Source organism: Oenanthe melanoleuca, chromosome 5 (genome assembly GCF_029582105.1).
Source record: "Oenanthe melanoleuca isolate GR-GAL-2019-014 chromosome 5, OMel1.0, whole genome shotgun sequence".
In the NCBI taxonomy this organism is placed as follows: Eukaryota; Metazoa; Chordata; class Aves; order Passeriformes; family Muscicapidae; genus Oenanthe; species Oenanthe melanoleuca.
Window position 1 is genome coordinate 10,067,903 of NC_079339.1, and position 27,749 is coordinate 10,095,651.

Below are 27,749 nucleotides of genomic sequence, written 5' to 3' on the forward strand. Positions count from 1 at the left end.
GGCCCGTCCCCGTCCCCGTCCCTGCGCCCATCCCCGTCCCCGCCCGCCCGGTCCGGCCCTCCCGGGGGGAGCGGGCTATCGGGGCCGGGCAGCGATATGTCCCTGCGCGCACAGATGTTATTTATATCGAGGTGCAGGGCGGCTCCTCTCCCCTCGCCCCGCTCCCGCACCGGCCCCGCCGCCGCCGCCGCCGCTCGCCCGCCCGCCGCCCCGCGCAGGTGAGACCCCGCGGCACCGGGATGCGCCGCTCCGGGGAACACGGGTGGCACCGGGGGACAACGGGAGACGCCGGTCCCCGGGGACGTGCGGGGAGGGGGGCACCGGCAGGCGCTGCCCGCCCCGGGGATACCGGGTGGGGGGTGCGGCACCGAACACCGGGCGCGGTACCGGGGAGGGAGACGGTGGGCACGGAGGAAAGTTTGGTGGCGGGGGTGAAGAGCCCTCCGGGGAGCCTGAACCCCCTTTTCGCCCTGCGGCGGGGGATCTGCTGGCAGCCCGTGTCCCTCGGGGCTGCTCTCGGGAAGGACGGGGCCAGCGATGGCGGTGACTTTCTAGGGACAGCCTGGGGACAGCCTGGGGACACCCTGGGGACACTTTTCCTAGGGTGCCAACCCCTGGAGGGCTCCCCACACCAGTCCTTGGTGCTCCCAGCACTGTTAGGACATGGTGGAAAAGCTAAGTCCTGAGGGTCTTGGTGGGACACATCACCCAACCCACTATGTCCCCCAGTTTTTAGCAACTGGATAAACTGGAGTTACTGGGAAGGGTTTTTGGGGTGCTGTGCCCTTGGGCCCCCTTATCTTCGTGCCAGAAGGATACTCCCGGGTGGGCATTGAGCTGAGGGAATGCTTACCCTCACCCCAATAACCTAGAGGTCCCCCAGGCCTGATTTCCCAGCTTTTCACTTTATAAATCTCCAGCTCCCAAAGCGGGGGATTGGGGCACCCTGGAAGATGGTGGCAAGCACAGGAGACTCAGAAAACCCTGCTGGGTGCCAGCATGGGCCCCCATGGAGTATTTTAGAGCTATTGTGTGTTTTTGGGGAACAGTCTGGAGATTTTGGGGGGCAGCTCCTAAGAAGGGAGCGGGGCTCGGCTGGCGCCGTGCGCAGGGGAGGCCTATTTATAGCCAAAAATGTCTGTGGAGTGTCAGCACGTGTGTGCGTGTCACCGGCTTGGGTGACATGGGACAGTCCTGGCACGGCCGGCATGTGGCCCTGGGGAAGCCCAAATTCTCCTGGCGGGTGGGAGCATGGCCGGGGAGCCCTGGCCGGAGCAGGGCATCGCAGCCGGAGGAGCCGTGCCGTGCCTTGCCGTGCCCGAGCGCCCCGTGCTGTGCCGCGCGGCCGTGCCGAGAGGAACCATCTGCTCCCGGCCCTGGCCCTGCGCCTGGCAGGCAGGAGACTGTTGGGGGGCTGGGGGGATGCCCCCCGGCTCCTGCCCTTTCCCAACCGGAGCACGGCTGCTTGTGGACACGGGGAAGATGCCAAATCCAAGTGTTTCGGTGAAGTGGAGCAATGGGGACACGCCAGGATATGGGTGGCGGTGATGGGGCAGAATTTTGGGGTGTTTTGGGGGATTCTGATGAGTTTCTGTGCACTGGAAACGGGCTTTCCGGCAGCATGCTGTGGCTGTGAGGGATGAGCCAGGGAACGGGCTTGAGGGTGCCATAGGTGCCAGGTGCCAACCACTGCCCTGGCCCCTTGGGGTGTGGGGGGACATTCCCTGTGCCTGGCGGGGGGACCGTGGTGGTGGCACTGTGCCAGCCCCTCACCGGGAAGTGCTGATTCACCATGCCGAGCTGCTGGCCGGGGAAGGCGACGCTGCCCAGGCCACGGCCGCAGGATGCTGGCGGCGAGGCCGGCATGCTGGCATTCCCCGCTTTCCGCACGCTGAGCGGCAGGAATGACAATTCCCGGGTGGCGGGCGCTGGTGGCGGCGTGGCTGTGGCAGGGAGGGATGCTCGGCAGGCGCCGGTGCAGCGGAGGGAGATTTAAAGGGTGGGTGAGCGCCCGCGCTCGGAATGCTCCCATGGGCCTGCTCCCATCGGCGTCATCTCCTCCTCCTCCTCCTCCTCCTCTTCCTCCTCCTCCTCCTCCTCTTTCTCCTCCTTGGATGCTCGCAGCCATGGCCCTGCTGCTGTGTTGTCAGGGACAATTAGAACTGAGGTATCTTGCAGAGACCTGACACTACTCAGAACATCCGTCCTACTGGCAGTCCCTGAAGTTTTGGGGGCAAACCCCCCAAATTTGGTCTCCCACAGGGCTTTCCTGCCAGGGCCAGCTGGGTGCTCTTGGCAGAGGCACAGAGTCACAGCATGAGGGGCTGCACCCTCCTGCCTGCCCCGACACACACATGCATGGCCCTGCACCCACTCGTGTGCCTGCTGTGTGTGTCCCATGCACACTCTGCTGTGTCCTTGCCCAGGCAGACACACTCTGGCACATTTCTACTTGTCCTTGTTCACCTGTGCACGCTCTGGCATGTCCCTGTGTGTCCTTGCTCAACGGCACACTCTGTCACACTTCTGTATGTCCCCGTTCACATGTGGATGCTGTGACGAGTCCCTGCATGTCCTGGCTCACAGGTACACACTCTGCCACCCTTCATCCATGCCCTTCCTCACACTTGCACACTCTGGTGTGCTCCCGTGTGTCCTTGCTGCGCTGCCCACACTCCTGCATGCTCCTCCGTGTCCTTGCATGCTCCTGGTGCCTCCAGATCCAAGCCACGGCCCTGCCTGCGCACCCCGATTAGGGTGTGGAGTAGGGGTGTGGCACAGCCTGGGCTGCCCCGATAACCCTGCCGGGGGGACCTGGGGGATGCCCAGGGCACCCGAGCGGGACCTGGGGGCCCATGGGTTCTCACAGCTCACGGGGACAGCAGGGATTTGGGGCACATGGGGTTCCCCCTGGCACCCACAACTGAGGGCTCTGTGCAGCTCTGGGTTGCAGGGTGGGTCCTGGACATGCTGCTGGCTGTGGGGAGCCCCAGCTCATCTCCTCACACCCCTCAGGGGCCCCAGCAGCCACCGACAGCTGCTCAGAGGCATTTTTAGATATCAGCCATGTCCTATCTGTGTCTCAAATGTCCCCGGGGGTGGGTGGCCCCCCCCTGCCGGCAGCTGTCACCCACTTTCTGCCACCAGTGCTGGTGAAGCCCCTGTGCCACGCAAGGGTTGGGGTGGGGTGAGCAGCAGCCCCTTCCCCTGGGGGCATCCAAGGATTAGGGGGACACCTCTGGGGAGCTGGGCTGGGGTTTCAGCTGGGCAGAGGGACCAGGGTGAGGACGCAGCACCTTAAATCGCCGTTAGCACAGCTCGGTGGGGCTCAGCACGGGGGTCCTGGAGCGGGCAGCTGCCAGGTGCCCCCCCAACACCTGGGTGGGGCGAGGCTAAATCCCTCTGAGCAGCTTATCCCGAGGCTCTGAGCCGCAAATCCCCACGTGCCGCAGGGCCAGTGAGCCGCCACGGCCGCACCAATGCTCACGGCCCTGCTGTCCCCCAGGGGCCTCTCACCGGTAGCCGACGGCCACCGGGCCGGGGCACACGGGGACCATGACCTCGGCCAATGACTACGAGCAGCTGGAGCTGCAGCAGCAGTACAGTCGCATCAATGTCCGCTGGGACGCGTCCGACGATGAGCTGGACAATGACAACAGCTCCGCGCGGCTCTTCGAGCGCTCCCGCATCAAAGCCCTGGCAGGTGGGTGGCGGGTCCCCTCGGTCCCACCTGGCTTGTCCCCGCTGTGGGTGACCCCGTGCCCGCTGTCCCTGCAGATGAGCGGGAGGCCGTGCAGAAGAAAACCTTCACCAAGTGGGTGAACTCGCACCTGGCTCGCGTCACCTGCCGCATCTCGGACCTCTACATGGACCTCCGGGACGGGCGGGTGCTCATCAAGCTGCTGGAAGTGCTGTCAGGAGAGCTTCTGGTAGGAATCCCGTCCAGCTGGAGACCCTGGGACCTGTGGCCTGCCAAGCCACACCACACCATCTCTCCTGGTGTTGGCCAAGAGTTGGGCTGGCAGCATGGGTCTGGCAGGGCTTGGGGTAGCTGGTGTGGAAGGGAGGGTGCTGAGCACTGTCATGCCCCAGCCCAAGCCCACCAAGGGCCGGATGCGGATCCACTGCCTGGAGAATGTGGACAAGGCGCTGCAGTTCCTGAAGGAGCAGCGGGTGCACCTGGAGAACATGGGCTCTCATGATATCGTGGATGGCAACCACCGCCTCGTCCTCGGCCTCATCTGGACCATCATCCTCCGCTTCCAGGTGAGGACAGGTGGTTTGGGGCATCTCTCTGCTTCACACCTCATTCCCAAGTGGGAGCCATCCTCCATGGAACTGATGTTCTTACCCCAGAATGTCTTTTTGCCCCCAGATTCAGGACATCATCGTGGAGACGCAGGAAGGCCGGGAGACACGCTCTGCCAGGGATGCACTGCTGCTCTGGTGCCAGATGAAGACAGCAGGGTAGGTGGTGGGACCCCCACCACAACCATGTTGGGGTCTGGGAGTGTCTGGTGGGTGACAGTGACACCCTGTCCCCATTGCAGTTACCCCCACGTGAACGTCACCAACTTCACCTCGAGCTGGAAGGACGGGCTGGCCTTCAATGCCCTCATCCACAGGCACAGGTAGGTGGCACAGCGCCAGGCACCGGGGTGGCAGTGCCACCAAGAGATGTCCCACAGGTGTGTCACCACTGTCTCATGCGCTCTCTCCCCAGGCCTGAGCTGGTTGACTTCCAAAACCTTACCAAATCCAATGCCCGGCACAACCTGGAGCATGCGTTCAGCGTGGCAGAGCGGCACCTGGGCATCACCCCTCTCCTTGACCCCGAAGGTGAGGCAGCTGCTGCCTGTCCTCCTGCCTCAGTTTCCCCTGGGACATTCCCAAGCTCCATGGAGCACAGAGAGGTTCCCAACACTCGGTTGGAGGGCCTGGGTGGGCACAGGAGGGATCTCATGAGGCTGTGGTGGCCTGTGAGGTGGGTCGAGGTTGGGTCAGGAGTGATGCCTCTTGCTCACACCGGGCAGATGTATTCACGGAGAACCCGGATGAAAAGTCCATCATCACCTACGTGGTGGCCTTCTACCACTACTTCTCCAAGATGAAGGTGCTGGAAGTGGAGGGAAGGCGCCTGGGCAAGGTAGGGAACGGCATTGAGGCGGTCAGGGGTGTTCTCTTGGGGTGCTGGCTCCTCACACTCACCCCTGCTCCTGCCGCAGGTCATCGAGCACGCCAAGGAGACGGAGCGGATGATCGAGGGCTACGGGGGGCTGGCGTCCGACCTGCTCACCTGGATCGAGCAGACCATCGCCTCTCTCAACAGCCGCAGCTTCGCCAACTCGCTGGCTGGGGTGCAGCACCAGCTGCAAGCCTTCAGCACCTACCGCACCGTGGAGAAGCCCCCCAAGTAAGAGCCCCCTGCTCCCCGTGCCCACCCGGTGGTGTGGGGCACCCAAGGGTGCCCAACGCTGAGCTCTCTCTGGGGCAGGTTTCAGGAGAAGGGCAACCTGGAAGTGCTGCTCTTCACCATCCAGTCGCGGATGAGGGCCAACAACCAGCGTGTCTACACCCCACACGAGGGGCGCCTGGTCTCTGACATCAACCGGGTATGGGCTCTGTCTGCTCTGGGAGCTGGGGGCCGTCTCCTGTGGTCAGGTCAGGTCCATCTCCTGGGGGAAACTGAATTCCTCTCCTGAGGCAGACTAAGCCCTTCCATCCCTGAGCAGTTCAGGTCCTCGGGCAGGCTGGGATGGGCCCTGGGACAGGTTGAGTCCATCTCCTGACGCAGTTCAGGTCCATCCCAGGACATGCTGAATCCATACTGGGACAGGACTGATCCATCCCAAGGCAGGTTGTGTTCCTCCACCTGGAGATCATGCTGGGGTTCACCATCAGAAGAAGACATGGGTGGGTGACGAGATGTGGGATACAGGTGCTCCTGTCCAGTGCCACCTTTTTCCAGGCCTGGGAGCAGCTGGAGAAAGCGGAGCACGAGCGGGAGCTGGCGCTGCGCAACGAGCTGATCCGTCAGGAGAAGCTGGAGCAGCTGGCACGGCGCTTTGACCGCAAAGCAGCCATGAGGGAGGCCTGGCTGAGCGAGAACCAGCGCCTGGTGGCCCAGGTGAGGAGGGGCACCACCCACCCCGGGGACCTCCACCCTGGAGAGCTCACCAGAGCCTCACCGCAGGCTCTGTGCCGGGGCAGGACAACTTCGGGCAGGACCTGGCGGCGGTGGAGGCGGCCAAGAAGAAGCACGAGGCCATCGAGACAGACACGGCTGCCTACAGGGAGAGGGTGCAGGCCATTGAGGCAGTGGCCAAGGAGCTGGAGCTGGAGGGCTACCATGACATCCAGCGCATCAATGGGCGGAAGGACAACATCCTGCGGCTCTGGGAGCAGCTCCTGGAGCTGCTGGCTGCCCGGCGCCAGCGCCTGGAGATGAACCTCACCCTGCAGCACCTCTTCCAGGAGATGCTCCATTGCATCGACTGGATGGATGAGGTCAAGGTGAGCTGTGGGTGTCACCATGGGTGAGGTGTCTTTGTCCCTCCAGGTGTTGGTGGGAGTTCACTGGGGAGGGAGATGAGATGTTGGGGTGCTGGTGCTATGTTTTGGGTGTCAGTGGGTAATAGCTGAGGGTCTCCTGCAGGTGAAGCTGGCATCTCCCGAATCTGGGAAGCACCTCCTGGAAGCAGAGGAGCTGCTGCAGACCCACCGTCTGCTGGAGGCCGACATGGCCGTACAGGCAGAGAAGACCAGGGCCATCAGCGCTGCCGCCCTCCGCTTTGCTGATGCTGAGGGTAGGTGTGCCAGGACACCCCTGCATCCCTGGGGTGCCAAGGGAAAGAACACTGTACTGACAAGCACCCACCCTGCTCCCTGCCCAGGCTACCGTCCCTGCGACCCCAAAGTCATCCGGGACCGTGTGAGCCACCTGGAGATGTGCCGGCGAGAGCTGCAGGTGCTGGCGGCGCGGAGGAGAGCCTTGCTGGAGCAATCCCGCTCCCTCTGGACCTGCCTGTGGGAGCTGGACGAGGCAGAGAGCTGGATCAAGGAGCAGGAGCAGCTCTACTCCTCCCTGGACTTCGGGAAGGACCTGCCGGGCGTGCTGCTGCTCCAGCGCCGGCACGCTGCCTTCGAGGCCGAGCTGCGGAGCCGGGGCGGGCGGCTGGAGCAGGCGCTGGCGGTGGGCGAGGGGCTGGCGGCCGCGGGCTGGGCGGCCGAGAGGCTGCGGGAGCGGGGGGCGGCCGTGCGGGCACTGTGGGCGCAGCTGGAGGAGCTGGCGGCGTTCCGGCGGCGCGGCTTGCGGGAAGCCGAGGGCTTCTTCCAGTTCCAGGCAGAGGTGGAAGAGCTGGCGGAGGGGCTGCAGGATGCCCGCCGGCGGGCGGCCGCCGAGGAGCTGGGCCAGGATGAATCGCGTACCCTCGTCCTGCTGCGGCAGCACCAGGAGCTGCTGGACGAGCTGGCGGCCGCCCGGGAGCAGCTGGACAGGCTGGAGCAGCAGGCCGAGGGCTTCCCGCCGGAGCTGCGCGCTGGCCCCGAGGCGCAGAGCCGGCTGGCCACCCTGCGGGAGCTGCACGCCGAGGCCGCCGCGCTGGCCGAGCGCCGCGGCCGCCAGCTGCAGGATGCCCTGGACCTCTACACTGTTTTCGGGGAGAGCGACGCCTGCCATCTCTGGATGGGCTCCAAGGAGACCTGGCTGGCAGAGCTGGAGGTGCCGCAGACGCTGGAGGACCTGGACGTGACGCAGCGCAGGTAGGGATGGAGCCCCCGCCGCGGCAGTGCTGCCGTGCACTGTCCCAAATTGCTGCTCGTTCTAAGCCTGGATGTCCCCGCAGGTTGGACGGGCTGGAGCAAGACATGGCCACCGTGGCTTCCCAGATCGCCGCAGTCAACCAGGCAGCGGACGGGCTCCTGGCTAGCGGGCACCCCCGGAGCCCCCAGGTCCGGCAGTGCCGGGAGCAGCTCAACGAGAGGTACGGCAGCAGGGGGTGCCGGGGCGGGTGGGTGACACCGTGGCGGTGAATTCCCCGCCATCCATCCCCTGCCTCTGTCCCGCAGGTGGAGCCGGTTCCGGGAGCTGGTGTCGGAGCGCCGGCGGGCGGTGGGCTCGGCACTGCGCCTCCTCAACTACAACCTGGAGTCGGAGGAGACCCAGAAATGGCTGCGGAGCAAAGCCCGGGCGGTGGAGGCCACGGCCGAGCTGGGCCGCGACCTGGCCGGCGTGCTGGCCACGCAGCGCAAGCTGTACGGCATCGAGCGGGAGCTGGCGGTGGCCCAGGACCGCCTGGCCGCCCTGCGCTCCCAGGCCGAGCGCCTGGCCGAGGAGCGGCCCGAGGCGGCCACCGAGGTGGCCCAGAAGCTGGCGGTGGCCACGTCCGCCTGGGATGAGCTGCAGACAGCCCTGGCAGAGCGCGCAGCGTCCCTGGGGGAAGCCGGGCAGCTGCGGAGTTTCCTGCAGGACCTGGATGACTTCCAGGCGTGGCTTTTCGGTGCTCAGAAAGCCGTGGCGGCCGTCGATGAGGTGCCGGCGTCACTGGGGGAGGCGGAGGAGATGCTGCAGCGGCACGAAGCGGCGCGGCGCGACGCCGAGGAGCATGCGGGAGCCTTCGCCGCCTTGGCGGAGGCGGGGGAGCGGGTGCTGGGGGGACAGACGGACCCCGAGTACGAGGGGCTGCGGCAGCGCCTGGGCGGCGTGAAGGACGGCTGGGCTGCCCTGGGCAAGATGGCAGAGGCTCGGAAGCGCTTCCTCACCCAGTGCCGCAACTTCCAGGAGTTCCTTCGCGACACCAAGCAGGCGGAGATCCTCCTCACCAAGCAGGTGGGTGCTCAAGCGATGTCCTTTGGGCCTCTTGGCTCGTAAGCATCCCAAAAAAGAGTGATTGTGCACCGATGCCTTGCTGTGCCCCTCAGGAGTACACGCTGTCCCACCTGGAGCTGCCCTCCACACTGGAGGGCTCGGCTGCTGCCCTGCACCGCTTCCAGAACTTCCGTGCTGATGTGGAGAGCAATGCCAAGAAGGTCCCGGAGGTGGTGGTTGGTGGCACCAAGCTGGTGGCTGAGGAGAACATCTTTGCCGAGAAGATTTCCGAGAAGTGCCGAACTCTCCAGGAGCGGTGAGTGCGGCACAGGGCCGGCGGGTGGATGGGCAGTGTGGGCAGAGGGGCTGATACTGGTTCCATGGTTCCCTGCCAGGCATGGAGCTGTCATGGACAAGGTGGAGGAGGCAGCGGGTCTGATGCAGGACAACCACGACCTACAGACCTTCCTGCAGAGCTGCCGTGAGGTAGGAATGCAGCATGGCTGGTGGCATCCCTGGGAGGTCCCCACTGGCTGAACACTAACTCCCCTTCCCTGCAGTTTGATTCCTGGGTGGATGAGAAGATGCTGATGGCTCAGGATGTCTCCTATGGAGAAGCCCGTGGTCTCCACAGCAAGTGGCAGAAGCACCAGGCATTCATGGCTGAGCTGGCACCCAACCAGAGCTGGCTGGAGAAGATTGAGGCGGTGGGTGCCAGCACGTGATTAGAGAGGGGAATGGAGTTTGGGAAGAGTCTGGAGTGTGAGGAATTGCTGAGAGAGCTGGGAGGCTCAGCCTGGAGAAAAGGAGGCTAGGGAGTGACCTTCTTGCTGTCTACAGCTCCCTGACAGGAGGATGCAGCCAGTTGGGGGTTGGCCTCTGCTGCCAGGAAACAAGGGAAAGGACAAGAGGAAACAGCCTCAAGTTGCATCAGGGGAGGTTTTGTTTTGGTATCAGGGAAAATTTCTTCAGGGAATATTTCTTCAGGGAAAGGGTTGTGCAGCCCTGGCATAGACTGCCCATGGTAGTGGTAGAATCCCCATCCATGGAGGGATTTAAAAGCTGTGTGGACATGGCATTTGGGAACATGGGTCAGTGGTGGCCTTGGCAGTTCTGGGGGAATGGTTTGAGTCGATGGCCTGAGAGGTGTCTTCCAGCCTTAACGATTCCAGGACGCTGGAATGGTCCCAGCCTGCTGCATGGGGTGGGATGTCCCCGTGCCATGCTGACCACCCACCCCTGTGCCGTTGCCGCAGGAGGGGACGGAGCTGGCCGCGCGCAAGCCGCAGTACGGCGCGGTGGTGACGCAGCGGCTGGAGGAGCTGCGCCGGCGCTGGGCCGAGCTGCGCGGCGCCGCCGAGGACAAGGGCCGGCAGCTGTTCGAGGCCGAGCGCTCGGCGCTGTACGCCCGCAGCTACGGGGAGCTGGAGAGCTGGCTGGGGCGGGCGCAGGAGGAGCTGCGCCATGCCGAGAAGGTCAAGGACCTCACCGCCACCAACCTGCTGCTGAAGAGGTTGACGGTGGGTTTTTGGGAAGGGGCAGGAGGGCCAAGGCGATGAAGTTTGTTCCCAAATGGGACTGGGGTTCTCCATCTCATCTCAGATCCCTAAGTCATATGGATTTTCCCTACCAGAGACTGGAAGAGCAAGTGAGAACATGGATGAAGGAGCTGGAGGAACTGGGGTGGCAGGGCACACCTGGTGCTGGGGACGTGCCAGATACCACCAGACAGGAGCAGATGCTCCGGCAGCGAGTCCTTGAGCTGCTGGAGCCACTGGAGAGGAAGAGGAAGGAGCTGGAGACTGCCAAGGCCATGTACCAGCTGGGGCGGGATCTGGAGGATGAGACGGTGAGTGTCCTTGCTGTGGCAGGGGACGGGGGGCTGGGGGTACCCATGGGTGCTGCAGGGGGCTCAGTGGGTGCTCCTTCCCGCAGCTGTGGGTGCAGGAGCGGCTTTCCCTGGCGAGGTCAACGGATCACGGCACTGACCTCCCAAGCGTGCAGCGCCTGACCAAGAGGAACGAGGTGAGCCTGGCTACAGAAGCAACAGCCACCATCCCAGGTCACCCCTTGGGATCCATCCAACGGGTGACTCTCACTCTGACCTCCCTCCTGCTGGCAGACCTTGCAGAAGGAGCTGGCAGGCCATGCCCCACGCCTGGGTGAGGTGCTGAGCCGGGGAGAGGCGGCGGGGAGCGGCGAGGAGCCGGGCCCGGAGCTGGCGGCACAGGCGCGGGAGCTGCGGGCGCTGTGGGAGGCGCTGCAGGAGGAGGCGGCCGCGCGGCACCGGCGCCTGCGGGAGGCTGAAGAGGCCCAGCAGTACTACCTGGATGCTGACGAGGCCGAGGCCTGGGTCAGCGAGCAGGAGCTCTTCATGGGACCCGAGGAGAAACCGAAGGTGAGGAGCTGATCCAGGTTTGGGGGCTTTGTGCTGCATGGGCCATGCCTTGCTGAGATGTACAGTGTTGACCCTGATGGTGCTACAGTCTTGAACATCATCCACATGTGACACACCGAGGTTGTGTCCTGCTCTTTTGTGTCACTCCTGTGCCATTACACACCATCCGTCCCATTCCATGCCATGCCCCACTGAGCTCACCATTGCTCCCTGTGGCATCAGATGGAGCCAGAACATGCCTGTAGGGCAGGCGCTGAGTCTAGACCCTAGTCCCTGTCCCCCAACCACGCCAGGTGCTGATGGCATCGATGTTTTCCATGCCGTAGGATGAGGAGAGCTGCATGATGATGCTGAAGAGACATGTCCGGCAGCTGCGCTCCATCGAGGACTACGGACAAACCATCAAGGAGCTGGCAGGGAGGGCACAGCAGCTGCTCTCTGCCGGCCACCCCGAGGGGTAGGTGCCACGCCACGTGTCCCCTGTCCTTTGGGGCGACCCCATGCCCTCAGCACTGCGTGGGTGGGGGGTTTGGCTGGAGCTCTGGCAGTGTCAGCTGCTCCAGTTGGGCAGGGAGGTGGTCGGAGAGGGACGTGGGGAGCACAAAGCGGGTCCTTCACCCCCAACCCCCCCGGATGTCAACACGGGTGGGTTGGGGGCGTTTTTTCGTGGGTGAGAACTGTGTGTGTGTGCCGGGGCCGCGCAGGGAGCAGATCATCCGGCTGCAGGGCCAGGTGGACAAGCACTACGCGGGGCTGAAGGAGGCGGCCGAGGAGCGCCGCCGGCGCCTGGAGAACATGTCCAACCTCTTCCAGCTGAAGCGGGAGGTGGAAGAGCTGGAGCAGTGGATTGCCGAGCGCGATGTGGTTGCTTCCTCCCCGGAGATGGGGCAGGACCTGGACCATGTCATGGTGAGGGTAATGGGGTGGATGTGGCAGTGCTGGCAGATGGCTTGAGAGGGGCAGATTGACTCTTCTCTTCCCTCCTTGCAGCTCCTGCGGGAGAAGTTTCGCGAGTTCGCGCGGGAGACAGGGAGCGTGGGGCAGGAGCGCGTGGACCGGGTGAACCTGACCATTGAGGACCTCATTGACGCGGGGCACATTGAGGCGGCCACCATAGCTGAGTGGAAGGACGGGCTAAACGAGAGCTGGGCCGACCTCCTGGAGCTGATCGACACCCGCATGCAGCTCCTCGCCGCCTCCCATGACCTCCATAAATACTTCTACGACGGTGCCGAGCTGCTGGCCCTCATCGCCGCCCGGCGCCAGGAACTGCCCCAGGATCTGGGCGAGGATGCCGGCACAGTGGAGGCTTTTCACCGCATGCACAATGCCTTTGAGAGGGACCTTCAGCTGCTGGAAGGACAGGTGAGGCTCCAACCTGATGTGGATGCCAGCAGTCTGCATTCTCTTGTGGTCTTGTGGAAGGTGTCCCTACCCATGGTGGGAGGCTGGGCTCAATGGTCTTTGAGGTCCCTTCCAAACCAAGCCGTTCTGTGGTTCGTGCAGGTGCAGCAGTTTCGGGAGACAGCAGCACGTCTGCAGACTGCCTATGCTGGTGAGAAGGCAGCTGGAATCCAGGAGCAGGAGCAGGAGGTGTCCCGAGCACTGCAGGAGCTGCTGGAAGCATGCAGCGGGCGCCGGGCACGGCTGACGGACACGGCTGACAAGCACCGCTTCTTCAGCATGGCACGGGATCTGCTCTCCTGGATGGAGAGCACTGTCCGGCAGATTGAGACACAGGAGAAACCCAGGTATGGATGCACCCAGCAGGAACCCGGGATGGGATGTGGAACCGATGGCACCACTGACGCTGGTGCCTCTGTGTCCTCAGGGATGTCTCCTCAGTGGAGCTGCTGATGAAATACCACCAGGGAATTAAAGCTGAGGTGGATGCTCGGGGCAAGAACTTCACTGACTGCATCGAGCTGGGCAAGAAGCTGCTGCAGCGCAAGCACCAGGACTCACCAGAGGTGAGGGAATCAGGGGTGGGGGGTGGTGGGGGTGATGCCATCTGGGCCACTCCCTAACAGCATCTCCTCACAGATCAAGGCGAAGCTGGTGGAGCTGGTGGACAAGAGGAAAGCCATGATGGAGATGTGGGAGCAGCGCTGGGAGCAGCTGCGGCTGCGTGAGTGTGCCGGGGGTGCCTGGGAGGAGTGCGGCCGTGCTGGGGCTGGGTGGTACAGGGACTGAGCGCTGCCCATCCCTCCCACAGTGCTGGAGGTGTGCCAGTTCTCCCGCGACGCCTCAGTGGCCGAGTCGTGGCTCATGGCTCAGGAGCCCTACCTGGCCAGCAGCGACTACGGGCAGACGGTGGATGCGGTGGAGAAGCTGCTGAAGCGGCACGAGGCTTTTGAGAAGTCCTCCGCCACTTGGGAGGAGCGCATCGCCGCCCTCAGGAAGCTGACAACGGTGAGAAAGGCTTGGGATGAGGCCTCTGCCTGCCCTGCCACAGTCTCCCCCCCATCCCTCACCACCTTCTCTCCTTGCCTGGCAGCTGGAGCTCCTGGGCGGGCGGTCTCTGCGCGAGGGGCTGGTGCGGGACGGGACAACGCGCTCTGAAGCTCCCGACTATTGCCTGGATCTGGATGGGGAGCTGGAGGCTGGGTAAGGGATACCACCCTCATCCCATGTGACCAGGGACACTATTCCCGCATCCCTCTTCTCAAACCATTAAGGCTTTTTAGCATTATGGGGCTTTTTAGCCATTTGCATTGTCACAGCAATAAATTGATGCCTATGAAGAGGAGAGATGAAGGTCAAGCCTCACCCTGACAGGGCTTTTGTCCCTCAGGGGAGATCGGAGAGCAGCAGCCAGTCCCATCCCTGTGGGATCATGTCTAGAATGGGAATGCTGACTGGGTGTCTCCCTGTGCAGGTCCGAGGAGGAGGAGGAAGAGGAGGAGAAGAAGGATGTGAGCACACAGGACACTTCGCTGCCCACTACAGATGGACCAGAGCCGGTCAGTTCTTGAGTTTAGCTTTTACCTTCCCTGCATGCAAAAAGGTGTCCTTGCATGCAAAAATGTGTCCCTGCATGTCCCACATCTCCTGGCACTCCCTGTTACCATGACCTCATTGTGGTGACAAATCCCGGCATTCCTAACCCTCACCTTGTCCTTGCCTTGTGTTGAATAAATGGTGAATTACCCCAAAAAGGCCAGACGGGCAGAGGGGTACTGCAGTACTGGGGTACCATTTGCCCCAACTGTTGGGGTGACATTGGGGGTGGCACCCATGGTATGTGTGTGTGTGTCTGGGATCCGTGCAGCAGCCAAAGTTGGAGTGTCTGCCCTGGGGCCACCGTGTCACCCCAAGGGACATCATTGCTGTATGGGACATCAGCACCCTGCGGGGCATCGTCACCCTGTGGGGCATTGTCACCCTGTGGGGCATTGTCACCCTGTGGGACATCATCGGAACTGTGCAGGACATTGGCACCCTGCAGCGAATATTCACCCTGTGGGGTATTGTCACCCTGTGGAACATCGTCATCCCAAGAGACACAGTCACCCTATGGAGTATTGTCACCCCATGGGGCACTGTCACCCTGTGGGGCATCATCACCCGTGGGATGTTGTCACTGTACAAGGCGTCAGCACCCTGTGGGGCATCGTTACACCCTGCAGCATTGTCACCCTGCAAGGCAGGAATTGCTGCCCACAGGGCATTGTCACCGTGTGCCAGCCCCTGTGCTCGCTGCCGGCTCTCTGCTCCTCCTGCTGCTCTGCCTGCCCAGGGACACGATGGCTCTCTGCCTGGGGACAGGAGCCCCTTCTGCCTCTTCGCCTGCCTGGGGACATGGGCATCTCCTGGCTCCTCAGGGACCAGATCACTCTCCCCTGCCCGGGGACAGGATCCTTGAGTGCCTTCATGAGAACAAGCTCATTTGTGCCTGATGAGGGACGTGGGGATCTTCTGGCTACTCAGGGAGAGTGTACCCCTCTGCCTGCTTGGGGACATTTTCATCAGCTTGGGGACAACAGCCCTCTCTGCTTACTGCCAGCCTACTCAGGGACATAGGCATCCTCTGGCTCCTTGGGGACAGGAATCTCTTCTGCTTCTGCCTGCTTGGGGACATGGACATCTTCTGGCTCCTTGGGGCAAGATCATTTCTGCCGGCACAGGGACATGCACATTTTCTGGCTACTCAGGAACTCTGCTCTCTGCTTACTGCCAGCCTGCTTGGGAACATGGCCATTCTCAAGATCCCTGGGGACCAGATCACTTTCCCCTGCATGGGGACAAGATCCTTGAGAACCTACTTGGGGGCAAAAACATTCCTCCTGGCTCAGGGACAGGGACATCTCCTTGGGGACACAGTCCTTCTCTATGTTCCTGGGCACATGGGAATCTTCTGGCTCCTTGGGGACAGGGTGCTAAACTTGCCTGCTCATGAACAGAGATACCTGCTTGGGGACAGGAGCCCCCTCTACCTGGGACATCTCCTGCCTCCCTGGGAAAACATCACATTCATCTGCTTGGGGACAAGACCCCTGACTACACATCTGGGGACAAGACCACTGCCTGCTTGGGCACATGGGCATCTCCTGGCTCATCGGAGACAGGGGCCCTGGCCAAGCCCCTCCTGTGGCACCCAGCTGGATGAGTGTCCCCTTCCTCATGCACCACTGATGCCTTGAGATGATGGCACTGATGCCACAGTCCCCAGCCAGACCTCCCACTGTGCCTATGTCTCCTGGGCTGGCAACAACAGTGAGGTGACTCCCAGGACTGCTCATCTAGCTTGGTTCAACCTCTTCACCCCAAATCTGAGGAGACACGGGCACCGAGACTGGGGGGTGCCAGGGCTGGCCCTCATCCCAGCTTCTCACTGGGGTCCTCCCAGTAGCCACCAGATTTTGTGTACTGGAGCTGGTGGCTTCACTGGCACTGTGCTGAGGGTCCCAGCTGATTGCTGGGGTCTTCCCAGCACCCACCAGTTCCCAGATACTGAGCTAGTGGGGTCACTGGCACCGAGATCTGGAAATCCTAGGGCTGGACCATGTCCCAGCCACTCACTGGGATCCTTCCAGCAGCCACCAATTTCTGCACACTGGAGATGGACGTGTGGACACACACACGTGTTGACACCACACTGAATCCCTGAGCTGGACCATGTCCCAGGTGCTCATTGAGGTCTTCCCAATAACCATCAGTTCCCACACACTGGATCTGGCACTGTGCAGAGGGTCCCAGGGCTGGACTCACTGCAGGATCCCAGACACTCACTGGGGAGTCACATCTGGGATGGGGATGCTGAGCGGTCGTGCCAGCAGTCACCAGTTCCCACCTACCAGAACTGGTGGGGCCATTGGCATCCAGCCACTCGCTGGGGTCCTCCCAGTAGACACCAGTTCCCACATTCTGGAGCTGGTAAGGTCACTGGTATGCAGACCTGGGGGTGACCCAGTGCCACCCTGAGAGGGGACACCACCTTGCCACGGGTCCTTCGGTGGCAGCGGGTGGGCGACACCGCGGCGTAACCGCGCCGTTGCCTCGCGACAGCTGGCACCGAGGACAGGTGACGAGGAGCCGGTGTCCCCGACCCCACGGCCGCCGCGGGAGGAGCCGGAGGAGCCGGCCACGCTGCCCGCCCGCGTCAGCAGCGTCCAGCTGGAGGGCTACCTCGGCCGCAAGCACGACCTGGAGGCGGCCACCAAGCGCGCGTCCAACCGGTAGGCAGGGCAGCGGCGGCAGCCAGCGCGGTGTCCCCGGCGGGGCGGTGTCCCCGTGGTGACACGGTGCCGGCGCAGGTCGTGGAGCACGCGGTACTGCGTCCTGCGGGGCGGCCAGCTCGCCTTCTTCAAGGACGCCAAGAGCCGCGCGCTGGGGCTGCCGTGCCAGGGCGAGGAGCCTCTGGGGCTGTGGGACGCCCGCTGCGAGGTGCCCGCGGGCTACAAGAAGAAGAAACACGTCTTCAAGCTCAGGTGAGGGCGCGGCGCTGTGAGGGGTGGCACATTGGGCATGCATGGCACTGGTGTCTGTGCTCTGTCCCTAGGCTCAGCAATGGCAGCGAGTGGCTGTTCCATGGCAAGGATGAGGTGAGGGGTGGCCACTGGGGGTACATGGGGCAGCTGGTGGAGCCCAGGGGGACACAGGGTGGCTGGGGGATGTGGCAGTGGTCAGCAGTGCCCAAGGGGATATGGGTGGTCAGAGGTCCAGAGGGACACAGGGTGGTTGGTTGTTCCCAGGGGGACACCAGTAGTGCCCAGGGTGGGGTGGCACGTGGTGGTGGCCATCAGTGGCCAGCAATGCTCAGAGGGGCAGGGGATGGCCAGGGGTGCCATGAGGACACAGTGACGGGCTGACAGTGCTCAAGTGGACATGGGTGCCTGCAGACAACTGGCATCACCCAGGGGGCCCTGGGGTTGGCTGGAATGCTGCTGAGGGGCCCGGGAAGCCCCCCACCACCCCCCCGTGCCCACAGGAGGAGCTGCAGGCCTGGCTGCAGGGGCTGAGCGCAGCCATCACAGAGTGTCGGGGCAGCCGCGGGAAGGTGCAGAGCCTCCCTCTGCCCATACCCCCGGCCCCCCCCGAAGCCCACCTGCCTCGCAAGGACAAGGAGAAACGCTTCAGCTTCTTCCCAAAAAAGAAATAACCCCTCTGGATGGCGGGGGGGTGGGTAGGGACGACACCCCACGTCACGCCAGAGGGGCCACGCGTGCGTAAGGACACGCGTGCGCGGCGCCTGTTCGGGTGCCACCAGGTCTAGAGGGGCACGCGGGGGTCACGCGTGGGCAGGAGCCCCCCAGCCCCGCCCCCGCCACGAGCACACGTGTCCGTGTGCACAGTGTATATATATATATTTGTATTTATATATATACATACATTTACACGCTTCAGGCACGCCCCTGCACACCCCGGGGGGTGTGCCTCTCCCGTGCCCACGCGTGTCCCTGCACGCACACGTCTGCACACGTGTGTCCCCGCATGCAGGTGCACCCCCGGCCCCCCTCCGCACGCACGGCACAGGTGTGCGCCCCACAGGTGTGCATGGACCCCCTCCAGCACCCGCACGGGGGGGCGCGTGGGTGCCCCCCAAAGCCATAACCTCCCCCCACCCCACAGCGCGGGGGTGCAGAGGGGGGACCCCCCCGGCCCCTGCGGGCACCAACCAAAGAGCGTCAGCCCATGGGGGTCCCTCTCTGGCACCCCCCCATTCCGTGCCCCCCCAGCCGGGGTGGGGGGGCCCCCCTGCACCCCGCAGTTGGGCTGAGACACCCTGGGGGGGGGCGGGCGACCACAGAGGAACTTTGGGTTCAGTTTGGGGTTTTTTTTCTAATAAAGATGTGAAAGCGAGCAGGGTGCAGTGCTGGGTGCCTACAGGGCACGGGGACCTCTGGTGCTTGTAGTAAGAGGTTCTTGGGGTGCCCCTGGTCCTGTGGGCAGAGAGAACAGGGGGTGTCCCTTGTCCAGAGCAGGCTGGGAGTCCCCAGGGTGCTCCTTCTGCCAGGTGGGTTGGGGGAGTCCATGGGGCGCCCCTTTACTTGTGGGCTAGGGGGCCATGGGGTGCCCCTTCTCCTGGACAAGCTAGGTGTCCGTGGGGTGCTCCTTCTTCCAGGAGGGCTGGGGGTCCACGGAGGTGTCCCTTCTCCTGGGCAGATTGTAAATTCCCAACGGGTTTCTTCTTCCAACAGGCTGGGGAGCCATGGGGTGCCCCTTCTTCCAAGTAAGTTGCAGATCCATTCAGTGCCCCTTCTCCCAGGCAGGTTGAGGATCCATGGGGTGACCCTTCTTCCAACTAGACGTCTATGTAGTGTCCCTTCTCCCAGGAAGGTTGGGGGTCCACAGGACCACCCCTTCTACCCATCCCTGCCCCTAGCTGGCAGCGTCGAGCGTCTGAAACTTCTGCCGCAGGTCCCTGACGAGGCCGTGGCGCAGCGGCTCGGGGCTGCCGGGGGGCTCGGGGCAGCGCCGCCGGTACTCCTCGGACGCCTGGTAGGCTTTGCAGCGCTCCACCACCGCCTTCAGGCAGATCTTCTCCCGCGTGGTGGGCGAGCGGATCTGCACGTAGGCCGGGGGCTCCGGCAGCCGCTCCAGCACCACCACCCGCTGCCCGGGGCCCAGAGGGGCTTCGGCCGCCACCCACAGCGCCCCGTCACTGCTGTACCGCGCTGGCGCCGGGTTCGGGGTGTCGGAGCCCCCGGTGGCCTCGGCGCTGCGGCTCCGGCCGCCGCCCCGCTCCTTGCCGGCCGGGCGCCCGCCGCGGGCGGGACCCTCGGGCGCCGAGCGGCTCCGGCTCACCGGCGGTGGCCGCGGGGCACCGAAACGGGCACGGAGCTCCTGCACGTCGGGCCAGGCGAAGGGCTCGGCGCCCACGGGGCTCGAGGGGCTGCGGGGGGCTCGCGGGGACGGGGAGGCCACCAGCGCCTCGTCCCGCGGCACAGCCAGCGAAGGGGCGCTGGGTGGCGGGTCCCCGTCCTCCTGCAGCAGCGGGGGGCGGCGGGAGCCGGCGCGGCGGCTCTTGATGCGGAGGCTGTACTGCCGTGCCAGCTGGTACACCTTGGTGCCCAGGTGAGGGGGTGTCAGCAGCAGCTGCGGGGCTGGCCCTGGGGGCGATGTTGTGGTGCCCACATCATCTTCCTCCAGGATGAGCAGCGGCTCTGGGGGCTGGGCCCCGTTCTCCTGGCACGGCTCTGGTGCCTGCGCCCCGTTCTCCTGGCACGGCTCTGATGCCTGCGCCCCGTTCCCCTGGCACGGCTCTGGTGCCTCGGGCTGGGTGGGGGGCTCGGGGCTCTCGGGGGGCCGTGGGAGCCCATTGAGGCGGCACACGTTGCTCCGCACCAGCCCCTTGGGGATGAAGGAGAGGCTCTCGCGGCGGCGCACCCCGAAACCGGCATCGCGGTGCTCGGCGTGGCCATAGTAGCTCTTGATCTTGTCAAGCAGCAGCCGGTCCCGGTTGGAGAGCAGCGACTCCCGGCGGGCTCTGGCAAAGGGCTCGGGCGAGGGGATGGCGCTGCGGGACCCCCCGGGCTCTTCAGATTCGAGTGGGGGGCCCCCATCCAGGCTGAGGGTGCTGCCACCATGGCTGGGGGTGCGTCCCAGGGGCCCCTCCAGCGCCAGGCTGCTCCGTCGGGACAAGCTGCTGCCACCGCCAAACCGCTCGGCAATGACGCTGGCCTGGTCCAGCACTGAGGGTGGTAGGATGCTGGCGGCACCTTCCCCCTCCTCCTCTTCCTCCTCCTCCTCCTCGCTGCTCAGCACCTGCAAATCCTCCGCAGCGCGCTCTGGTTCCCTGTCCCCACTGGGGAGTGCCAGGGTCCCCACCAGGGATGGGGATTTGGGGCCCTTGGGGTGCTCCCCAGCACTGCTGTTAGGGGGGTGGGTGCTGGATCCCTGGGCACCCCCGGGTGAGGGCCGGGGGCTTGCACTGACCTTCTCACAGCTCCCTGGCCCCCAGCTGCTCGGCCGCTTAGGTCCCTCCAGCACCCATGGGGGTCCCCCAGCCTGGGCAAGACAAATGTGGGGAGTTATGATCTAGGGGTGCTCCAAGCAGGATAAATCCTATAGGACCCTAGGAGAGGGCACTGGGAGCAACGTGGGGTGCCCTGGAGTGACGTGGGGTGCCCTGGTAGTGATGTGAGGTACCCCAGGAGAGATGTGGGAATGCCCCAGAAGCGATTTGGGGCACTCTGCATGCTCTCCCTGGGGTTTGAAGGGCTGGTGTAGGTACCTGCTCCTCCTGGGGCTCTAACAGCAGATCCCTGGTGTCCTGCAGCTCCTCCTGGCAGTCCTTGCCCAAAGCCTTCTCTTCCTCCTCCTCCTCTTCCTCCACCACCACGCCCTCAGCCACTGTCCAGGCTTTGGGGTGCTGGGGTGGTTCCCCCACTTCCAGGAGCGCCCCGTCGCTGCCAGTGTTCTGTGTGGGGGTGAGCGCCGGGCTCAGCATCCCATGCCAGGGCTGGAGGTACTGGGCACCCCAACCCACCACACCTGGCCTTACCTTCAACTCTGCCATAGATAGAGAAAAGCAGAGATTAGTGGAGGGAGCACCCAAAATTCCCCCCAAGGCCCCCAACCATCTCTCTGCCTGCCACACCAGTGCTGCGGTTGTGGCAGCTCACCTTGCTCGCCGAGGTGCCACAGGTTGTGCTTGGTGGGCTCTGGAGGGAGGGGAGATGACAGTGGCATAACCCCCGTGTCCCCCAACTCATCAGCACCCCGAGCCCCCTGATCCCGTCCGTTGTTCACACCCGACTGCCTGCGCCCTTCATGTCCCTGCAGCCGCTCCAGCAGCGTCTCCGTGTGCCCATGGTGCTGGAAGGGCTCTGTGGGAACAGGGACAGGGGCACCATCAGCAGCCAGTGCCACCCTCCCTGCAGGCATTGGTGTCACCCAGCCGCAGCTTGGCCCTGGCGAAGGGGTGACGGCGTGGAGGGAACACGTGGGGCAGCAGGAACACCGGTGACACATGGCTCTCACCCGACTGCCGGCGTCCCTGCAGAGGCTCGGTGGCAGCGTCACCCAGGGGCTGGCAGGACCAGCTCTTCTTCAGGCGCTCAGGGCTGCAGCGGGGCAGGCGTGGGGGGTCTGTGTGGACAGGGAGTGACACCGGCGGAAATGGGAGGGACAGAGGAGGGCAGAGAGGGAATGGTAGGGCACTGCTGGCACTTACAGAACAGGTCCATCTCCAGGATGGCTTCCTTAGCCTGGGTGGAGGGAGGATGGAGAGAAATGGGGCAAAGGTGGGGTACAGCTGTCCCCCCTCGCTTTGCCAGGGGGTCCCTGGTGTCACCGAGGTGCCCACCCCACAACCCTCACCTTTTGGGGGATGGTGGCGTGGTGGTTCTCCAGGATGAGCCTCTTGATGTGGTGAGTCCACATGCGCTTCTCCTCCACACTCTTGGCCTGGGGGGCACAGGGAGGGTGGTGGGGTCGGGCAGAGGGCCCCAGGGGGTCCCCAGGGAGCCCCTCACCCCATGCCCTCCTACCTGCAGGCTGTGCTGCTGCTTGCCATGCTTGTAGTGTGCCAGGCTGAAGCACAGCGAGTCCCGCGTGCTCTCAATCAGCATCAGCGAGGAGCACTGCCAGGAGAGGCATCAGCATCCCTGGAACTTCCCATTCCAGCACCCACCAGGGTCCCTGGCACCCACTGGGCTCTCCCATTCGCAGCACTCTTCAGTTCCCCCAACCCCAGCACCCACTGGGATTCCGGCATCCACCCCGTTCCTCCATCCATGCCAGTCCCTGGCACCCAGTGGGCTCCCCACCCCTGTCACCCTCAGGGCCTCCTGTCCTTATCCCGCACCGGAATGTGGCTCTTGTAGACATAGTGGTCGCCCCGGCGCTTGGTGATGAGCAGGGCCTTGTCAAAGAGGAAGAGGGCACGCTCATGGCGCACCCGCTGTGCCCGGAACGTGCCCTCCAGCACCAGCTCCCCGTAGCTTGTCAGGTCCGGCCCCTTCCAGCCCAGCAGCAGCGACTGGATCTCCTGCACAGACACGGAGACAAGGGGCATCAGCAGCCCTGCCACGGTGCCCATTTCGTGTCACCTGGTGCCACCCACTACCCCCTGGTGTCCCCAGTGCCCACCTGCTGGCGGATGGCGTGCTCGTGCTTGCGCTTCATGTCATTGATGTACCAGGCCACGCAGGTCATGGTGTCGATGGCCTCCAGCACCAGCTCGTAGTCATCCCCTGCCTTGTGCTCAAAGTGCCTGGCGATCTCCTGGGCACAGCACGTGGCACCAGGACATGGGAATGTGCCGTGCCAGGTGCCTGGGCTGCTCCAGCCACCGTGTCACTGTGCCACCCCTGGTATCTGGGCTAGGCCAGATGCCCATAGCCACTCCCTGTGCCACCCTGGGCTGTGCCAGGCACCCACGCCACAGCAGGTGCCCACACCATGCTGTGCTGGGCACCAGGGGCTCACCTGGAGCAGCAGGTGGTACTTGAGGATCCTCTGGACAGGCTTAAGCAGGTAGGCCCCGAGGGGCAGCGCGTGGCGCAGTTGCTCCTGGCATTCCCGCAGGAACCGTGCCTGGACCTTGCTCCGCATGCACTCGGTCAGTGCTGCCACCGAACTGCGGGCAGGGAGGGGGCTCAGATCCCTGCCCACCCCCTGTGTCTCCCTGCCCAGCTCCTTGCTCGCCCACTGTGCCCCCTACCCACCTGGGGTAATTGTTGCAGTACTGGGTGTAGATGGCAAATTCCTGGCTCTGCAGGTAAGGGGAACACAGTGAGAGTCTGGTATGACCACGGTGTCCCCACAGTGCTCCCTGTGCCCCCCAGTTTGCTCGCCCTTACCCGGGTGACAAAGCACACGGCCACAGCCACGGGGTCATTGGCACAGCTCTCCAGGTTTTGCAGGAGGGTGCTGGGGGGCACAGAGAGGACAGGGTGACCACAGCCCCCCACACACCCGCAGGAAAGGGTCACACCCCTGCCACCTCCCAGTGGCACCTGCTCCCCACCTGCTGAGCTCGTAGATGTCCTCGATGTTCCCGAAGAGCGCGCTGACCTGCTCCGGCCGCAGCACCGGCTCCTCCGCGTCGATGATCTTGCCCAGGTAACCCTGCCGGGCACCCAGTGGCACCATTGCACCCCTAGACCCCAAACCGTGTCTAAAGGCTGCGCCCCCACGTGCCCCCGGCACCCACCTCCACGATGCTGCGCAGGTCGCGGGCGTAGGTGCGCTCTGACTCCACGATCTCCTGCACCACGCGGTCCAGGTAGCTGGGCTTGGCCCCGGGGCTCCCGAAAGCTGCCAGGGGGTGCCCGCCGCGGGCAGCCGGCCACCCCCCCGGGGACGCGTTGTTGTTGGCATTGTGGAGCCCCTCGGCCCACGCCTCGGTCCTGGTGCTGGGCGGATCCTCCATGGCACAGCCGGGCTCTGGGCTCAGGGCAGGGCGCTGTGGGCACGCGGGCACTGGCATCCCGGCATCCCCTGGCACCTGTGGGGCACAGGGCGGCTCTGGGGGGAGAATGGTGGGTTAGGGGGTGTGGAGAGCCCCCAAGTATGGGTGGCGTGTGGCACCAAAGGGGGGGAACCCTGATGAAGAGTCCTGATGGCCAAACCCTCTATGCCAAGGGGTGCTAGCATTCCCCAACCCCAAAATCTCTGGGTACAGCACAACGGGGTCTCTGCACAGCCCACCCAGTAACGCTGAGACTTGGAAGTTCAGCTCCTCCTCCTAATCCCAGACGCGGGGACCGTGCTGGGACCAGGTGGGACGAGCGAGCCTCTGCCCCCACCCACCAGGGCCGTGCGTCACCGCCGCGCCCGCGGGACACCTTCCAGGTGAGCTCAGTGCAGGCTCGCCCTTCCGGACCACCGGTGCCACCGGGATCCTCCCGTGCCACCGAAACCGCTCAGTGCCACCAACACGGCTGGGACACCCAGAAAACAGCGGCCAGCGGCAAAGCGTGTGGGAGTGTCGAGGCCACTGAGCCCGGTCACCGCGGCGGGTGGCCCTGGGGACAGTGACCTTGAGCTGGGCCACGTGCTGCGCCGGTGGCGTGGCCGCCCGAGCCCCCCGGCACCCCCGGTGCCGGCACCCAACCGGTCCGGCCGGTTCCCGCCGGCGCTTCCCCACACCCACCGTGCCGCGTGGCCGCCATCCAGCCACCGCCCTCCCCGGGGCTCCCCCGAGCACGCCAGGAGCCCCTCAACACGCCACGGCGGTGCCTCCTAAGGGGGGTTCGGGCCCATGTCCCCAGTGCTGCCACAGCCCAGGACTCCGGGAGCTGGCACATCTGAACCTGTCACGGGCACCTTGGATCTGGGTGATTTGGGGAGCAGCTCCCGCAGCCCCCAAATTCCTCACCCCTACAGGCATGGGGCGCCCGGTCCCAGGGTCACCTCCGCCCCGGGGGGGGCCACCCAGCCGGTGACACCAGAGAGAGCAGACCCCGAGCATCGGTCTCGGCAGTGCCCGACCTCTATCCCACCCTGCCGCGGGGACAAAAGAAAACCCTCAGGTGGCACTGGGGGACCAGACAGGAGCTCCCCCACCTAACACCTGGGCGGGGATTTGTGGCTACCGCAGCTCGTCCCCGAAGGCCACCCCCGGCCATTCTAATCCGCTCAAAGCACCGGGATTACGGCGCCGGTCTCACGTCACCGGGACCGCGGCCACTCGCCTCGGCCCATCGGCCACCGTCATCCCGGCCCGGTGATGGGGGGGTTGATCCTCTTACCCCCCGGTATCACCTCCTGCTCCCGCCTGCTCCAGGCGGGATTAGCTTTGACCTTCACGCCCCCGACCCTGCCCAACCCCGCCGCAGAGGACGGGCGATCCCCACTGAGTGCCGAACGGGGGGCACCGGTGGGTCCCCAAAACTCCCCCGTGGGGGAAACTGAGGCAGGGGCCGTGTTTGTTGTGCCGAGCCGGGAGGGAGGTGGGATTTTCTCCCCACCGTGGGGTCGCCCGCCCCGTTGCACATTCCAGCGCGGGAGTTGGGGCGCGAGGCACAGCCCACGGCGTTTTCCCAGGATCCCGGCACGGCACGGCACGGCACGCCGGGAGAGGGGCCGCGACGCGCCAGCCCGCCGGAGCCATATAAGGGCAGGCGGTTCACCATTTCCAGGCATTTTCCAGAATCCCAGCGGCCTTGGGAGCGGGGAGGTCGCCGCCGGCTCCGGCGCAGCTGCCGCGGCCGTCGCGCCCGGCCCCGGCTGGCACCGCCGCTGCCCGGCGGGCACGGGCTGGGCGCCGCCGCTCCCGCCCCCGGGCATTCGGGGGGCTCGGCACCGCGGGGGTCCCCGTGTCACGGCATTCCCGGGACAAGGCGGCACCGACCACGGGGCTGACAAAGCTTCTTAGAGCCCGGCGCCCATGGCGTCGCACCGCCTAATCCCGAAGGAGGGGTGCAGGACACCCCCACTCCCCACTGGGACCCCTGTCCAGGGTCACTCCACAAGCCACAGCGTGTCCCATACCCCCGGCTCGGCCTGAGGACCACCCCAATTTCTCAGGGTGCCCGTCCCGGGGGTCTCCCAGCAGCCCAAGGTCCTGCTGTTCCGTGCCTGTCGGGGACCCCAGTATCCCCAACTCCCACTTCGTGGGGACCCCCAGCTCCTGCCTCACCCCGTGCATCCCAGGACTCACGAATCCTGCCTAACCAGAGCCCTGGTGGATCCTGCTCCACCGGGATCCAGCGGCTCCTGCCCCACCAGGACCCACGGATCCTGCTCCACCGGGACCCACAGATCCTGCCGCGCGGGAACACAACGGCTCCCGCCCCATCGGGACCCAGGGATCCCACTCCACCGGGATGCAACGACTCCTACTCCACCGGGATCCTCGGCTCCCCCTTCACCGGGATGCAACAGCCCCTGCAGCACCGGGACCCCCGAATCCTGCCCCACCGGGAGATCCCCGCTGCCGGGGACCCCCGGGACCGCTCCCTCCCGCCCGGCAGGGATCCCCGGCTCCCCTCCCGCGGACCCCACGGCCGTGCCCCGTTCCCGCCCGGGCCGGACTCACCGCGCTCCGCTACCGCCGCCGCCCCGGCCCGTCCCGGCCCGCCCCGTCCCGGCCGTGCCCGCAGGAAGCGGCGGGAGCGCCCCGGGGCGGGGACAGCGGCCGCCCCGCCCGGCTCGGGAATGGGAACGGGAACGGGGACTCCCGGGATGGGAGCGGGACACTACCGCAGCGTGACCGCGGGGCACGGCCCGGTACTGTCCCGGTCCCGGTCCGGTCCAGGCATAGCTCCGGTACTTGGTACACGGTTCCGGCACAGTGTATGGTTCAGGTACTGTCCCGGTACATGTTCTGTTCTGGTCCAGAACTGGCGTGGTCCCGGTACCGCCCAGGCTCAGTCCCGAGATGGTCCCGGGACGGTCCTGATCCTGTGCCGGGGTGCACCCAGCGTGGCGGACAGGAGCCCACAGCCACCGGGTCACCCGTGGGGTCCCTTACCAGGGGACACGGGCACCTGAAGGGTCCCAGCCCCAGCCATGGACACCCCCCATTCCTGCCCGAGGACACAGACAGGGACACGGACACCCATGGCCGCCAGCCAGGTGGGGGATGCAGGGTGTTAAGGTGGGATGGGTGCCCGCAGCTGGGGCCTGTTCCCAGTGCTCCTCCATCCCAACTCATCCCCTTCCTGCATGGCCCTGGCACTGCCGTGGTACCTGAGCCCCCAAATCCAGCTGTGTGCCAGCTCCCCACACCAACACGGGGGGCTTCAACCCCCCTGATAAAGCTGGGCCCAGCTGGAGCCCCTGGCCCCTCATGGCACCTGCCACCAGAATGGGCCCATTCTACAGGCAGCGCCTCGAGCCGCCGGCACTGCATCCCGCTCAAAGGCCGGATTGTTCCCAGCGCAGCGGGAGCCTGGCCAGGCCCAGCACTGGCACTGTGTATTGTGGGGAGACGAGAGGCATCCGTGGGGTGGTGGGGTCCCCGCTGCCCTCACCCGTACGGGAACATGTGCTCTGCCAGGGGTTGGGTCCAGCATGCTGGGCATGTCCAGGGGCTGCTTTGCCGGGATGAGGTTATGGGCACAGGTGGGTGTTGGGAGCTGGCAGGGTGGGCGCTGCTGAGGGCACATGTCCCCACTAAACCAGACCTCCTGTCCTGTCCCCCAATGTCCT

The 27,749-nt window shown here is 65.1% G+C and overlaps 2 protein-coding genes across 2 annotated transcripts; one reads left to right on the top strand and one right to left on the bottom strand.

The window, feature by feature from the left end:
* On the top strand, positions 1-18,506 carry SPTB (spectrin beta, erythrocytic). Its single transcript, XM_056494146.1, has 36 exons — positions 1-218; positions 3,506-3,703; positions 3,778-3,929; positions 4,093-4,266; positions 4,376-4,467; positions 4,551-4,631; positions 4,724-4,839; positions 5,034-5,146; positions 5,226-5,413; positions 5,495-5,612; positions 5,969-6,127; positions 6,211-6,513; positions 6,656-6,806; positions 6,894-7,761; positions 7,845-7,982; positions 8,068-8,827; positions 8,920-9,122; positions 9,202-9,292; positions 9,367-9,513; positions 10,063-10,326; positions 10,440-10,655; positions 10,742-10,831; positions 10,929-11,204; positions 11,531-11,661; positions 11,909-12,113; positions 12,195-12,569; positions 12,711-12,955; positions 13,036-13,174; positions 13,248-13,332; positions 13,420-13,616; positions 13,702-13,811; positions 14,083-14,167; positions 16,713-16,882; positions 16,961-17,134; positions 17,206-17,248; positions 17,635-18,506. Exons 2-36 carry the CDS (start codon positions 3,556-3,558, stop codon positions 17,803-17,805), a joined length of 6,978 nt encoding a protein of 2,325 aa, XP_056350121.1. The 5' UTR covers positions 1-218; positions 3,506-3,555; the 3' UTR covers positions 17,806-18,506.
* Positions 18,466-26,734, bottom strand: PLEKHG3 (pleckstrin homology and RhoGEF domain containing G3). Its single transcript, XM_056494147.1, has 16 exons — positions 26,635-26,734; positions 23,806-24,119; positions 23,620-23,720; positions 23,453-23,522; positions 23,318-23,364; positions 23,079-23,229; positions 22,740-22,874; positions 22,456-22,638; positions 22,139-22,231; positions 21,969-22,055; positions 21,823-21,856; positions 21,630-21,737; positions 21,272-21,475; positions 21,151-21,158; positions 20,881-21,066; positions 18,466-20,654 (listed from the first exon to the last, which is right to left on the bottom strand). Exons 2-16 carry the CDS (start codon positions 24,079-24,081, stop codon positions 19,026-19,028), a joined length of 3,312 nt encoding a protein of 1,103 aa, XP_056350122.1. The 5' UTR covers positions 24,082-24,119; positions 26,635-26,734; the 3' UTR covers positions 18,466-19,025.
* Between the last annotated feature and the right edge of the window lie 1,015 nt (positions 26,735-27,749).

Coding starts and splice junctions, on each gene's coding strand:
- SPTB (XM_056494146.1), top strand. CDS start 3,556: ATGACCTCGGCCAATGACTACGAGCAGCTGGAGCTGCAGCAGCAGTAC. Junction 4,267..4,375: donor CCATCATCCTCCGCTTCCAG/GTGAGGACAGGT, acceptor TTTTGCCCCCAG/ATTCAGGACATCATCGTGGA. Junction 17,135..17,205: donor AAACACGTCTTCAAGCTCAG/GTGAGGGCGCGG, acceptor CTCTGTCCCTAG/GCTCAGCAATGGCAGCGAGT.
- PLEKHG3 (XM_056494147.1), bottom strand. CDS start 24,081: ATGCCAGTGCCCGCGTGCCCACAGCGCCCTGCCCTGAGCCCAGAGCCC. Junction 22,232..22,455: donor TCTACAAGAGCCACATTCCG/GTGCGGGATAAG, acceptor CTCTCCTGGCAG/TGCTCCTCGCTGATGCTGAT. Junction 20,655..20,880: donor TAGAGCCCCAGGAGGAGCAG/GTACCTACACCA, acceptor TGTCTTGCCCAG/GCTGGGGGACCCCCATGGGT.